This window comes from Ahaetulla prasina, chromosome 6, assembly GCF_028640845.1.
Source record: "Ahaetulla prasina isolate Xishuangbanna chromosome 6, ASM2864084v1, whole genome shotgun sequence".
Taxonomy (NCBI): Eukaryota; Metazoa; Chordata; class Lepidosauria; order Squamata; family Colubridae; genus Ahaetulla; species Ahaetulla prasina.
In genome coordinates, this window is record NC_080544.1 from 7400659 (window position 1) to 7416752 (window position 16094).

The 16094-nt window shown below is 41.0% G+C and overlaps 1 protein-coding gene across 2 annotated transcripts in view; it reads left to right on the forward strand.

Moving 5' to 3' along the window:
* NDST2 (N-deacetylase and N-sulfotransferase 2) overlaps positions 1-16094 on the forward strand; it is an 83319-nt gene that overhangs the window by 53263 nt on the left and 13962 nt on the right. For both annotated transcript variants that reach the window (XM_058188578.1, XM_058188577.1), the window contains 5 exons: positions 4215-4302; positions 4932-5086; positions 6139-6324; positions 7260-7388; positions 14297-14479. In XM_058188578.1, the coding sequence (XP_058044561.1) occupies positions 4215-4302; positions 4932-5086; positions 6139-6324; positions 7260-7388; positions 14297-14479 (741 nt within the window). The remainder of the gene's footprint in view (positions 1-4214; positions 4303-4931; positions 5087-6138; positions 6325-7259; positions 7389-14296; positions 14480-16094) is intronic.

Genomic DNA, 16094 nt, shown 5'->3' on the forward strand with positions numbered 1-16094 from the left:
GCGCTTTAAAGGTGGTAACAAGCACCTTGAATTGGACCCGGAAGACCACTGGAAGCCAGTGCAGACTGCGCAGGAGGGGTGTCACATGAGAGCCACGAGGTGCTCCCTCTATCACCCGCGCAGGCGCATTCTGGACCAGTTGGAGCTTCCGGGTACCCTTATTTATTTATTTATTGTTTCAATTTCTATACCGCCCTTCTCCCAAAGGACTCAGGGCGGTTTACAGCCAAAGTAAAGTCAGTTAGTACAATTTTTAAGACCCTTCAGGGGGAGCCCCATGTAGAGAGCATTACAGTAGTCCAGGCGGGATGTAACAAGGGCATGAGTGACCGTGCAAAGGGAAACCTGGTCTAGAAAGGGACGCAACTGGCGAATCAAGTGAACCTGATAAAAAGCTCCCCTGGCGACGGCCGTCACATGTTCCTCTAAAGACAGCCATGCATCCAGGAGGACGCCCAGATTTTCTAAACCCTAGAGAAGCCATAGGTTTAGGTGTCTAAATTTTTGAGTACAGTAAGGATAAAATTATAATAAATTTGCTAGGAGAATGAGCCCCCTGGATTTTTCTACTTAATCAGTATATAGCATTGGGTTTAAAGGAAGTTATCTAAATCTCAGTAGAATATGAGGTTAAAGATTTCACAGTAGTTTGAAAAATTATTCCTCCGATAGATTGCATGATCTATTTTATAAATGTTTACATAGCAGCGTATTTTGAAGTTCATTTAAAGTGAGAAGTTCAAGCCCTTTTAAATATTGCTTGTGGTGCCCTTTTAAGAGTTTGTTTCATAATAACATCTCATAAGAGCGGAGCCTGTTTCAATTGTTTTTTTAAAAAATAGTAATTGTAATGCAGCTTCCCATAAAAATGGGTTTCTATTGGAAAAGATAGGAATAGAATAATCCGGGTATCTTCTCCTGGTGAATAATAGAAGAGCCCATAAGCTGGATAGTCAGGTCAATCCTGTTCGTTCTGTGCATTTGGTTTTGTTTTGTTTTAATCCCTCTTATGAACCCTTGCTCAGTTACGGAAGGGTCAGCTTTGCTTTATCCTTCTGTTCAGGAGAAGTAACGAAAGAAGTGTAGGTCCGTCTTCCAAGTAGTTAGTAGATGGTGCACTCAATGGAGCAAAGTTTCATTTTAAGAGTGACATGGAACTGTGTTTTGGAGAAGAGTAGTTTTATGCTGTTTTCTCTTTCCCAAAAGTCTAGTACAGTAGGGAAAACAAGACTCCATCTTTCTTACAAAACTGGTACATGCTTGAGAAGCCGGGAAAGTCCAAACATAAAGCCAGACCACTCAAGTGATCTAAACCAGGGGTCTCCAACCATGGCTTTGCTGGCTGAGAAACTCTGGGAGTTGGAAGTCCACAAGTCTTAAAGTTGCCAAGGTTGGAGACCCCTGATCTAAACTTGTGGTCCTGTACTCGAGTGGGGGGAGTTGGCACAACAAATGAATGTAGTGAGAAAGGCAGAGCCTGTAATGTCCTCGTGCAAAGATAGTGAGAACTTGCCAGACTTGGAAAATCCTAACTAAACCCCTGGGTTTATCCAAAGAGCATAAGCTCAGATTTGAAATCCTGCTGATTTCAGGTACAATTCCCAGCCTCTTTTAAGCAACAGCTTTTATTTTTATCACACATTTCTATGACTCTTTATTCCAAATTGTTGCAAAGATGGGATCCCAGCCAAGGATGGAACCCAGAGCTTCACCGGTAGTCCTGTGTGGAATGATAGAAGTTAACCTCCCTTTGCAAAGCTTCTCCGGTGATTACAGAAGGACTCAGATGAGATCATTCTAAAACATACTTTGTTTACCAGTTTAGCAGTGTGAAATGGGAGCATTAATCTGACATTAGTTGAACGGATTTGATGCTAAGAAGATAATACTTACTTTTATGCTTTTGAAAGAGAATCTCTGCCAAGGTGGAAAGATTAACTTCTTTTTTCAAAACAAAAAACAAAAGGTAATTTTGCAAGTTTGTTGACTTCTTAAATGAGAGGTGCAGCGGAGGAACGTTTCCCAGTGTCAAAACAGTTGGCATGTTTTTTGCAAATTAATTCCAGAATGTAAGTATGTGAACTCACTGTCAAATCTAGTTTCTGTGTGACACATCTAGCTGCTTGTTTTCAAATCAGCATCCTGTTAAAATATTTTTTAAAAATACATATTTTCTGGTGTACACCAAGCAACAAGTTGGAAGAATATAAGTAGTTTTAATTTGCTTGTATTTTTTGGTCTTCTTATTTGAAAAGATTGGGAGAGAAAAAATGGAACTGATAGAAAAAAACAAAGGAAACTGATGTGGAATGGGAATTTGTTGAGTGAAATCCCCCATTTTTTGGAAGTAGTCTTGACCAAGGGGTTGGTCAATGTACCCAGAAGCTCAGCAGCATTTTTCTTGTCGTCTTGCCTTCAGAAACCTGTTTGCTGGGTCTTTCTTTTCATATTCACACTAATTCTGAAATAAATCTTGGAAGAGTAAATAGAATTAAACTACACAATGAGCAAATTAGATGTAATTGGCCTTACAAAAACATAGGGATCTTTGCTTTCATTCAATCCATGCATGTTCTTAAAAAAGAATAAAAACAGGGAAATATGTATCAGATCATAATTTTCAAAAATAAAATAGTTATGTAATTATAGGAACAAATATATTTGCAATGCAATCTAGGCAATGCTCTAGAAGTAATATACTTTTCTGCTGTGACAAAGAAGTTAGAAGCATCTGATAAATGTTGTTTAGGAAAGTTACATCAGTCAAACTAAATCAATTATAAATGTGGATTTGTTTTCAATATTCTAAAACCTCAGAAGAAAGATGAACAGTACTGCAAATAGCGTTTGGAAACCTCCTATTTCTGCCTTTTATTGATGGTGACTGATAATCAAGCTTGTGGATATTTTGAGATCTGATCTTGAGAAGCATATTAAATCAAGAAACACCCTGTAAAGAGCAGACATTTGGGAATGCCCTTGAACCTAATTGGGTGGAGGTTTGTTCTCAATAGGACTGGTGCAGTTTCCTGAGAAATGGGAATTGTTTGAATTTACGAACTGACACATGTGTTGTTATAGTAACTCAAGTTAGGCTTTGCTAAGCTGCTTAGCATTATCTTTCTGTCTAAAGGGATACCTCCCCAGATGCTTTGGAATGTCAGGACTCAATAACACAGAATGCAGACGCCAAGTACCAAAAGGGATTTTAGTCAAATGAGGTTGCTTAGAAATTATATGTATATATACACTATATATATGTTAATGGAACACTAAATTTGAAATTGCGTTTTAAAGAATGAGACAATTATCCACCCTTAAACAAACAACACACAAGCAGACATTCTAAGAGGACTATATGGGGCCTCTATTAGTAATTCAGAATGTGGATCGTAACTATTAAAATTTTGACGTTGGAGAACCAGCAGAATTGCAGTTATTCAAATACTGAATTTAGACATAGAAAACACATGCCCCAAATACACCTACAAAATTCAATGACCTTGGGCATTATGTTCCTTTCATTTTTAAATTGTGGGTGTTTTTTGGAAACTGTAACCAAGATATTAACAGTCAGTGAAGATTTAAGATGCCAGTTGTTGAAAAAGCTCAAAACAGCCATGTTTGATTTTAAAATAGCAAACCTCTAAAAAAAAGGGGAGGGGGGAATTAATAAGAAAAGGTGTCCAGAATGATTGTGGAGACAATTTAAATCAGGCGTCTCCAACCTTGGCAACTTTAAGACCTGTGGACTTCCAACTCCCAGCAAAGCTGGCTGAGGAATTCTGGGAGTTGAAGTCCACAGGTCTTAAAGTTGCCAAGGTTGAAGACCCCTGATTTAAAGTGCAGCAACTGGAATCACAAATGCTCAGAATGTATAGACTGGGAAAGCTGCCACAAGTCCAGAAAATGCCAGAGCAGTTGAAGATCAAAGAAATATCTCCTCAAAGCCAGAAGAAGGCAGATTCAGCTGGCCCAGAATATGGATTCTGGGATATTTCAACCAGGAAACTTTGGCTTTGGGGAAGTGGGAGAGGGATGAGTGACGTGGGGCTATGTCTTTTGGACTGACTGAGCTTCCAGTTTATGCACTTGATAAAAGTCATGGAAGAGGAAGCTGTTGAGAAGGGTCTGAATTCCTATCATCATGTGAGTTGATTAAGAAACTGGTTCGAATGGTTTCCCTCAGCCTTCTTCTCTTCTTTTCTTGCAAGGCTCTTTTAAACACTCAGAACAAGTTGAGGGCTCTGGTTCCCCATTTCACTTTCAATCTGGGATTCTCTGGGAAATTCTACCACACTGGTAAGATTTTTTTTTTGTTTTATATGAAGTTATCCCATTTCTTAGGAGCAAATTCATGTTGGATTCACATTGAATCGTAGTTTGCTTAATCATACTCTCCTGAGTTTGCCAGATTCAGGCAACCTTGAATGGGAGCTGCCCTGAGTTTGGTATAAGATGGGCAGCTATATTAACGTTTTAATAAGTAAATAAGCCTGCTGATTCAAAAGAAAGCCATATTACTGCATAGTGAAAAATAACAAAGAAATAACTGGTACAGTTAGAATATTTACCCAGGATTTCTTTTATCAGTCAGCTTCTTGCTTCTATTTATAGATTTCTTAATGAAATGTGCTTGGCGCTGACTGGGGGAACCTAGTTTTTGAGCCTAATGGTTTTGGAAAAACAGTCAGAGGCTTAATCCGCTGTGACACCAGCGGAAGGTTTTCTCCGTTGGAAAACAACTGGTTGAAGGAGCTTCCAGTCTTAGTGAAGATCTCATTAGGGGACAAAACAATTGACTGGTGTTTTTTCTTCTTCTTCAAATCTGTTGTGCAGTAGTAATGATGTTTTGTCTTGTTAGTCTTTAGTATCTTTGCTCAATAATCACCCAGCAACCCTAACTTAGTCCTTTTTCCATGGGCTTCCAGGGACAGATGAGGAAGATGAAGGAGACGATATGCTCTTGAAGAACAGGAAGGAATTCTGGTGGTTTCCTCACATGTGGAGTCACATGCAGCCACATCTCTTCCACAACGTTACTGTGTTGGCAGAGCAAATGAAACTCAACAAGCAGTTTGCTTTGGTAAGGGACAAGTTTCCGGAATGTTTCAGTCTGCTACAAGTTTACTACATGACCACTGCTGAGTTCTAAGATAAGGATGTAAAGATAACAGTACAGACCGCAGTAGAATAGAATAGAATAGAATAGAATAGATTTTTTTTATTGGCCAAGTGTGATTGGACACACAAGGAATTTGTCTTGGTGCATATGCTCTCAGTGTACAGAAAAGAAAAGATACCTTCATCAAGGTACAACATTTACAACACAAATGATGGTCAATATATCAATTGCCTTATACACTGTAAGCCGCCCTGAGTCTTCGGAGAAGGGCGGGGTATAAATGTAAACAAAAAATAATAATATATATATATATAAATCATAAGGATTACCAGCAACAAAGTTACAGTCATACAGTCATAAGTGGAAAGAGATTGGTGATGGGAACTATGAGAAGATTAATAGTAGTGCAGACTTAGTGAATAGTTTGACAGTGTTGAGGGAACTATTTGTTTAGCAGAGTGATGGCCTTCGGGGAAAAACTGTTCTTGTGTCTAGTTGTTCTGGTGTGCAGTGCTCTATAGCGTCGTTTTGAGGGTAGGAGTTGAAACAGTTTATGTCCTGGATGTGAGCCCTCTTCTTGATTCGTGCAGTATACGGGTCCTCAATGGAAGGCAGGTTGGTAGCAATTATTTGTAGGAGAGAGTTTGTAATAAGGGTTTAAAAAACAGGTGCTATCTGCAACATAGACAACAAAACTCTATCAGAAAATACAAAATTTTTTGCAATTCCTGAGTGTTGTGTTCTTCCTAATTCCTGCTTCACACTTTCCTGTTCCATTAATATTTCACATCTGACCTGAAACTTGTACCCTCTTCTCGTATCTTCTGTATGTTAGGAAAATTTGCAAATGAAAAATGTTAATTGATTGGTACTGATCTGTCCATCCTACGTAATGACTTTATGGCAAGGAAACAGGTTTTGCTTTATCTATCTACGCCGCCCTTCTCTTCCCTCTTGTTAAATTGCTAACAATGAAATGAATGCAGACCTCTTAAAATTTGTTTACACCCCAGGAACACGGGATTCCCACAGATATGGGCTATGCAGTTGCTCCCCACCACTCAGGGGTTTATCCGGTTCACGCCCAGCTCTATGAAGCATGGAAAACTGTTTGGGACATTCGGGTGACCAGCACAGAAGAATATCCTCATCTTCGACCTGCCCGATATCGACGAGGGTTCATCCATAACGGTATCATGGTAAGACACTGAGGCTGAGCCCTGTGAACTATCTAGAGGAGAAAAGAAGTGCGACTGATTCTGGAGTGCGCTTCTCCTTGTTGGGTAATCAACTTTCTGAAGTTCTCAAAACTGAAGAAAGGAGGAATGCTCAAATGAACCATCTTGTTCTCTATAATAATCTTTTGGGTGGTGAATACCATATACCAGGGGTCTGCAAACTTGGCTCTTTTAAGACTTGTGGACTTCAACTCCCAGAGTTCCTCAGCCAGCAAAGCTGGCTGAGGAACTCTGGGAGTTGAAGTCCACAAGTCTTAAAAGAGCCAAGTTTGCAGACCCCTGCCATATACCAATAAAGTAATAACTCTAATTATATTCTGTTGAAGCAGGAAAGAAATTCTTTTTGATTTAAAACATCTCTAGTCTTAAATCTTAAGAATCATTCATACGAAGTTGGGTAGTTAATTAACAGGTTTTGGAGAACCAAAAGATTTTTTAAAAGGGTGATGGGGTTGGAACACGAGGCAGTGAGAACTGAACATAATTCATGGCCACAGAAAATACACCAGGTCAGGCAATGGAACGCAAGGAACTAGAATACAGCTTGGCTCAATAGAGATACCCACACAAATGCATCTTATTTCCTGTCCAACTCATTGTATGATCATAATTCTATACAATGAATAAAAAATATTTTGAGAAAGGGCTATTTTGGCTCTTAGCTTTTTGAAGAATGAGAAAATAGACAATTCTTGGCACTGTCAACCTCCAATCCACCTCTGTAGAAGTTTTCATAGGACTTTAGGAATCTCAGCTGAAGGCCAGGGCATCTGATGTGGAGGGAATGGATTCTGCCCATCTGTTGGTCTCGGCCTTTCCCCTCAACCTGTGACGGTTCACAGCCAGAACCAATATCCTGTTTAAATTCTTCTCCTCCTCCTCTCTGGCTTATCCAGGTGTTGCCTCGCCAGACTTGTGGTCTTTTTACTCACACTATATTCTATAATGAGTATCCTGGTGGCTCCAAGGAATTAGACAAGAGCATTCGTGGTGGAGAACTTTTCCTGACAGTACTCCTGAACCCAGTAAGTATGAAGAATACAAAACTCTTCATTCAGTTGGTGGATTTCCTCTTTTTTTCTTTTCTGCATCTGTAGACCACTAAATAAATGTTAATTGATGTGGGGACTGCTAACTTAAATACCCCTTCCTTTCATTTTTTATTTTATTTTAAAAGCATGGAAGTTCAGTTTTTAGGAAGTGAGGTAATGGTACACGAGTGTATGTAAAGTTTCTTTTGAAGGTTTGTACCACATTTTTAAATCTAAAATTAAGTACTTATTTACCTCTTGAATGATTTTAACTTCTTCATCATCGGTTCTTAATTTGAAAAAGATTCATAATCTATAATACATAGCATACAGAGCCTTGGTGGTGCAGTGGTTAGAGTGCAGTACTGCAGGCTACTTCTGCTGCCTGCTGGCTGCCTGCAATTTGGCAGTTCAAATCTCACTAGGCTCAAGGTTGACCCAGCCTTCCATCCTGCCGAGGTGGTAAAACGAGGACCCAGATTGTTGGGGGCATTATGCTGAACTCTGTAAAACCGCTTAGAGAGGCTGCAAAGTGGTATATAAGTCTAAGTGTTATTGCTATTGCTATACCTTTGAACTCTGGTGCTGGAGAAGACTCCTGCGAGTCCCTTGGATTGCAAGGCGAACAAACAAGTCAGTTCTAGAGGAGATCAACCCTGACTGCTCTTTAGAAGGCCAGATCCTGAAGATGAAACTCAAATCCTTTGGCCACCTAATGAGAAGGAAGGACCCACTGGAGAAGAGCCTAATGCTGGGAAAGATTGAGGGCAAAAGAAGAAAGGGACGACAGAGAACGAGGTGGCTGGATGGAGTCACTGAAGCAGTAGGCATGAGTTTAAATGGAATCCAGAGGATGGTAGAGGACAGGAAAGCCTGGAGGAATGTTGTCCATGGGGTCGCAATGGGTCAGACACGACTTCGCAACTAACAACAACAACAACATACCAGAGGTGAGTGGCTCTCATGCAAATGCACATGGATGCTCACCCGCCACTTTGGGCAGCCCGGTTCTGAACAGCTCACAGCCAATAGTGGGGCTGGGGGTTGGGGACCCCTGGTTTAGTTGAACAAATGTAGGCATCAATTTTATAAATAAACAAATATTCATCATATTGCCTGATTGTAGTTTTTCTTTTCGAGTTGCTTATGTGAGGTCCCAATTCTACTTAGAACAGCACACATGGATTAATAGTTATAATTTAACCATTCACTATTGCCCAGTTAGTATCTGCATAAAATACCATTTCTATGCCTCAGTGAACCAGTTTTTAGCAAATTTTGTGAACTATTACTGAAGCAAAAGCGAAGTCAACAACATAAAAAAAAACCCTATGCAGCAGCATAACCTAACCAGCAACCAGCCAATCCTTTTATGGAAAGTAGAGAAAGTTTTCTTTATAGAAAACAGGCGGGTTGTGAGTGGGGAAGAAATTACACGTTCTTTCACTTTCCTTTCAGTAATTCTATCTCTTGAGCTTCTGTGGGTGACAAGCAATTTTTTAAAAATTAAATTAGTTTGCTACTCATCTCACCCTGAGGTGATTCTGGGTGGCTTAATATGTCCCAAAGGTGCCCGCAGTCTGTGAGCTCTTCAGAGCCACCTGCGATGGGGTCACTCTGAAGATGCTATGTCCCAGGAGTGAAGGCCAGGCAGAGCAGCTCCTGGTCCAGCTGATTAGCAAAGCAGGGGGGGAGGCCGGGGCTGGAGTAGCAGATGGGCTGTGTCAGCTGGCAGTCGAGGCAGGAAAGGGGGACTAAGGCAGTGAGACGATTCTGGGGGAAAAGCAGAGAGGCTGCAAATCATCTGATGGTTCCCAGCCATGGCTTGAGAATGACTAGTCAGTTTCAGTCCTTCTTCGTCCTCCTCCATCTGCTCTCTTAGCACTAGAACAAGAGGATTTTTTCATTTCTCAGAGAGATTTGGGACTAAGCATGTCATATTTCCTCTGTTTTAGGTGGCATTTATATAATTCCCATTGCGCTCTACTCTTACCTGGGACTGATCCCATTCCTTGGAAAGGAGCTTTTTTTTTTTGCAGAATCCGTTCTTGTCTTTCTTTGGTGGCACCGATACCATAAAAAGATCTTCAGCACAGCATGAAAAAATGGGCCTTGCTGGTTACGCTACAAGTCAATCCGCACGTTCCTCTCCCCGCAACCCATCCTCGGTTTGAGCAAACCAGTAGTGAATTAAATGCACGATTGGTATGAAGGAAAAATGCCCACAATCAAATATTTATTGCCATGCTTGACTGAGGGGCACAAGTCCTTCAGGTGGTTTAATATCTCTGCCCTTAGCCTTGAGAGAAGGACTTTTTATTTTTCATTAGCAGAGATCGTTATGTTTAATTTGTGTGCGCATCAGCCAGGCATCAGCCATAAAGAACTCGTACTAAAATGAAGTTTGGCCTCTTATTTTTCACTAGGAGGGGTTCGTGCTTTTAATTTATGTTAATCATTTATTTTATTTTCACTATTCCATTAATGTTCCTGTTTTGTTTCTTCATATTTTAAATATATATTTGCGAAGCAGCTCAGCAGGTTTTTTGGTGGACAAGGTAGCCATGCGGTGTCCTTTGCCTTTACAACCTTTAAGCCTGACCTCCTCAATAAGGCCATAAAGATCTTCTATGCACTTCAGAAAGGCTGCTCCATACCATGGCCCTGAGAAGAGGAGGGTGAACATGGGAGGAAGAAGGAGAGGAGGAGCTGTTGTCATTTCCTTGATCTCTGTTCCGATTGCTGGGACTCTAAAGAGACTGGGAGCAGGTAGACTAGGGAATCAGAGCAGCTTCTGTGGCCAACTTTGGTGGCACTGGCTGCACTTCTTTGTTCTGAAGAGCTGGCAGCAGAGTATGAGTCCATTAGCTGAGGTGGGGGTGGGTGGGTGGGCAGCAGCAATGTAGTGCTTGGCTTTGCTGTGCTGTGGCAGAAGTAGACTGCCCTGATTCAAAGGTTGAGCACAGGAAGAGCCACTCAGATTCCTCAAAGAAGTGCTAATCCAGTGGTTCTCAACCTTTATAGTGCTGCGACCCCTTTAATACAATTCCCCACGATGTGGCGACCCCAACCCTAAAATTATTTTCGTTTTGAATTTATCGCGCCTGAAGCCGTATTGGCTAGCGATCTGAACTGCTTGCGATTGCCTGGAGGACGGAGGCATTAAAGCGGAGACTCCTCCCCTATTAAGTTTATCGCGCCTGAAGCCAGATTAGGTTAGCGATTGGGAGTGATTGCAGCTGGCTTGAGAGGGAGACATCAGAGCAAAGATTTCCCTCTTTTTTAATTCATCGCGCCTGAAGTCGAATTCGGCTAGCAATTTGAAAAGCCTGCAGCTGGCTTGTGGAGTCAACCATTGGAGCGCGATTCTTCGACTCGCAAGTATACTTCCTATATTTCCGATGGTCTTAGGCGACCCCTGGCAAATCGTCATTCGACCCCCAATGGGGTCCCGACCCACAGGTTGAGAACCGCTGTGCTAGAGGGATGGGGTAGCAAGAAGGCCAGCAGGAAGCAAGAGGAGCGCTGCAAAGCCTCACATAAACCTCAGAGGCATCCTTAGAAAATAATCGGGTGAGTAGCTGCAGTCCGGTTCAGAAGAAGAGTAGAGAAAAAACTGAGGACTCCTCAAGAATCCAAGAAGCCAGTGATATTTCAGTTCAGTGACTAAACAAGCAGGCTCTCATCCATGTGCCTTCTGCTAACATGACATTTTGTGACTGTGACTGTGTCACCATGGCAACAAATTGTGAGGGTACCCATAAGGGGTTTCCCAAAAATCTGAAGAATCATTTCCGAAAGGTTGAGATTATCTCAGATACAGATAGTCCTCAATTTACAACTGTTTGTTTAATGATGGTTCAAGGTTACGATGGAAAAAGTGACGTGATCTGTGCTCACACTTGACTGTCATACCACAATCACAATTTGGGACCTTGGTCACCAGTTCACAGGTTGCGATGTCCTGCAGTCCTGCAGTCATGTGATTATGGTTTTTGGCTACTTTCTGGCAAAGGAATGCTCACTAGGGAAGCTGGACTGCTGTAAAAATTGTTGTAAAATTGGGTCTGACTTAATTTTCAACCGCAATGACCAATGACAAAAATTCCAGTCCCAATTGTGGTCTGGGTTGAGGACTATCTGCAACCATTTGTTGGAGAAACATGCAGTGAAGTCATCGTTTCCCTGAGCTTCTTCAGTTTACACTCCAAGTAAAACTACATAGATGAAAAATATTCTCCAGAGCAGGGATCTCCAACCTTGGCAACTTTAAGTCTTTGCTGGCTGGGGGATTCTGGGAGTTGAAGTCCTCCAGACTTAAAGTTGCCAAGGTTGGAGACCCTTGCTCCAGAGAACAAAAAAAACAACAACAACACCCTTCTGTTTAGAAAAATCGGTATGGTAAAAACATAAATCAAGGATAAATCCATTTTCAGGAATCCATTTATCTCTCTCCTATTTGGCTATGCTGCCAACTGTATTTTCCATTCTCAAATTTTTGTTATTGAAGTTATCTTTAGGTAACCAAGTGGTTCTACCATGCTTTCACACCAATACAGCTATGTAGCTGTCAGTCAAATTTTCCTGACTGTTGCTGAAGAAATGAATACTAACACTTTTTCTCCAGGCTTTTGTAGAGTGCAAAAACTGAGCATTCATGATGTGAGAAGATGATTTTTTGCAGTCATAACATTCATTAGTAAGGCTAAATTATGCAATCCTGTCAAATTGCACAGTTCCAAACCGTTAATTTTTCAGGTTAAAAATAGTGTACCTCTTTTTTGCTTTATAGTCAAGTACTTCCTCAAGTCATTGAGAGAAGCCTTTGCTACTGGTCATATCGTAACATGTTTGCTCTCACCACACTTAAAATCACAGGGCTGGAAGGGACCTTGGAAGTCTTTTAATCCAGGGGTCTCCAACCTTGGTCCCTTTAAGACTTGTGGACTTCAACTCCCAGAGGTCCTCAGCCAGCTTTGCTGGCTGAGGGACTCTGGGAGTTGAAGTCCACAAGTCTTAAAGGGACCAAGGTTGGAGACCCCTGGATTAAACCACATGCTGGACTAGACTAAAATGAGGTTGAATAGTTTATACTTTCTGTATGATAGTTTTACCTCAGAAACACAGCATGTTATGTAAAATGGGCAAATCTGTCAGAATCAAATGACTTATTCTGACTTATACGGCTTTTCACTCCGACAGTAACTATATATATATATATATATATATATATACATACATTTTCAAGCTCTGCACCCTAAATTCAGCAAGGCCTTACTAGGGCAGAGAAGTGTTTACATGTGTGTGTGTGTGTATTCTCTAGCATGTTTTTTACTTTAGTTCAAACTGGCGTCACCCATTGTGGTCACAACGGATAGAAATACTTGATAACTACACTTGAGTGTTCAGATGTTAAGATACCATTCATTGTTAAACTGTCTATTCTATTACTCTTAGTATCTGGCACTCATAACCACAATTGTCTGAATTGTGAAAATTGACCAAGAGGTTATAGAGTTACTACTGCAAGATCAAACATGAGCAATGAGTAAACTTTGCCAAGTTCTTAACTATAATTATGGTGTGCGGAAGTCCATTGGTACCGCCAGTACTAATTGTTGTAGGTTTGATTTTCTCGTACTTTGAAGTATTGTGTTTGTGTTTTATTGGGACTCCAAAAAAAAAAAAAAAGGTTGAAAGTTAATTATGTGAGATGGAAATGTCAGTAAGTTTAAATGACAGTACCCTTCCACATCACACCTCCCAGACTATAGAAAAGATGGAACATACCATTAACAATACTATAACTGGATTCTTAAAAGGACATTTCAGTTACATTTGTTTAGACAGATCAGGAATAATTTATAAATAAAATCCTTGGGTAGGTCTTTCCATGAGATTCGGTGGGGAGGGCCACAAAAATGTGCAGGGGCGATATTTCTAGAAACTAAAGGTATTTTGTTGGCTTATGCGCCCCTCCTCCCCTGATGGACTTTCAGTAAGCGTGTCCTTATCATGACAGTAGGGGACTCCTAAGTTCCTTGCTCTTGAAATGTAATAAACAAATAAAAAAACAATATAAATAAATAGCTCTGCATTCAACAGATTGAGAGACATGATGGCTTTCTTTTCAGAAAAAAAAGAACTAAGTGGAACTGATGAATTAATTAAAATCCTCTCAAGGAATTCTGGGACACAGGAATTATTTATACGAATATCTTCTTCTATGGGAAGGATAACCGTAAATGTCAAATCTAAACAAATGAAAGAACAAAAACTTTAGGATCCTGGACATTGTATGTGTCGTGTCCCACTCCTCCTCTGACGGCCGGGTCTGGAAAGTCTGTATCAGGCGTGGCCACGAAGCCTCTGCAGCTTTGCCAAATTCCTGTCAGAGTTCTCAGGGCAGGCAGGAATCCAAGGTGTGACTTCAGCAACCAGATTAGACTTTGCTTGACTCAAGGAATGCCAAAAAGCAGATCCTTTATATAGGCCATGGGGTGTGGCTCCATGACTCAGCACTTATCCAGGCCTGCCCCCCCTTCCTTTTGCTGACGTCGTCTCTCCATTCTCCGGAAGCGTGGATCTGTCCACCCTCCAGCTGCCGGCAATTCTAGCTCGTGACTGGCTTCATGCTCACACGCTGTCGGGGGTGGGGGGGTTTATTTGCTCAGTCTGTCCGGGCATGGTGCCAGGACTGGGGGCTGGAGGCATGCCAGGCCATTCGTCTTCACTATCAGTCTCTGGCTGAGATAGCAGGAGATGGGAGGGGCCCGGCTGCGGAGAGGGGGGCGGGCGAGGCACAACAGTATGCTTTGCAACCACAGAAAGCAAGCAATGGGGCCCAAGTGCATTTGTCTGTTGATACTAATGGAAGCTCCCATTTCCTTCCTTGTTTGTAGATCAGCATCTTCATGACCCACTTGTCCAATTACGGCAATGACCGGCTTGGGCTCTACACTTTTGAAAGCCTTGTCAAATTCGTGCAGTGCTGGACCAATCTTCGTATTCAGACGTTGCCTCCCATCCAGTTGGCCAAAAAGTATTTTGAAATATTTTCAGAGGAAAAGAACCCTCTGTGGCAGGTGAGGAAGCATTGTTGGGGGTGGCATTTTCCGACAATATCTAAGTTAGGCTCCCATTGATCACATTTCAGCTGAAGATTTGATTTGAACCTGATACAAAAGTAGGAAGTTCAGAGTTGAACGAATCTTTATTATTTGCTGCAAGAGAGAAGTGCCTGCATTTCATTTTCCTTTTGATTCCTTTGGAATTAACTGGGAATATGGAAAGTGATGGTTGTTTCTGGGCATAGGAAACTTTTATTTTTGAGAGAAGTTTGACATTTTTCAATTGACTCCGATTCCAATTTCAGCACGTACTTTCACTGTATAAGCACGGTGGGTCATTGGTGAATCCAACCATTTTTTCAGTGGCAGATCCTGTTTTCATTGCTGTCCTGGTGGGTAATCTAGCTTCAGACCCCCAACAGACAACCGAGGCGGTCATTTTGAAAAGAAAATGATACCCATAAATAGGTCTCAGGACTGCAGAATTGGAAACTGCTGGGACAAACATCTCCTTTAAGAAGCAAGTTTTAATGACCAAAACGAAGTCAAGAGAGGCATTCCTGACTGGCAGCACATATTTGACCTTCCTCTTAGCCAGAAAGATAACCTTAAAACCAGTTTTTGTTTTTCTTCATGTACATGTTCATGTTCAGATTATAGATTAACCTGTAAATACATCATGACATCCGTTTCAATCTTTGAAAGAGGAATGAGGACGTCTCTTTAGAAATTCAGCTGGAGAGTTCACCTGGGTGGGCAACTTTCTTTTAGTCTGGAAACTCCTTCGCATAATATGCAATTAAGCAGTCCTTTGGTAGAAGAGATAATAAAGGAATTGAAGTCTTTGAATATCAGTTGCTCCCATAAATTGGCTATAAAAGTTATGCTATGCTAAGAATCCAGCTAGACCAATCTTGAATGAAGATAATTTCACCTGCCTTAGCTATTTCAAATTCTTGCAATGCTACCAGATTAGCACCCCCTCTCCTCCAAATCGTAGAATATAAGAGAGCGGGAATGGATACCAAGATGAACAAATGGTCTATGGTTGAATGCTAAACCTTACAATTTCCTGCTGCTCAACTAAAATCCCCCCCTACCCAAAAAATATCCAAAATTGGAACCCACCATTTTTTAATTCTATCTTCTGGAACAATTCTGAATGATCTTCAGGGTTGAAGATGTCTATCCAAACTAAAGAGACCCATGGCACCAACTGTCCCTCATAACATTTTTTTCTTTGCAAGCCCCGTGTCATTTTGGTGGCTCTCATCTGAACATGATGTACTCTCAGTGTCCTTCTTAAAATGTGCCATCCAAAACCAAGCACGTGCTAGGGGAATGTGACCAATGTTGAAAAGACTGGAAAAATTACTTTTCTTGAATTTCCTATTAGGAAAAGAGCAAAATCAAGCAAGCAAAATTTCAAAATAAGTGCAGATTTCAAAAGATAAACTTTTCAAAAACACTTTGTCTGTTTTGATATATTAAATGTTTTTATAACATTATAAAAAAATGTTGTGTGATTAAACAGCTTTGCTTCTTGTAGCCCAGTCATCCAGTATCATAGTAGCCCATTCCGAATGGTAGAACGCATCTTAGATTGGGGACCTTCTCATACAATTTACTT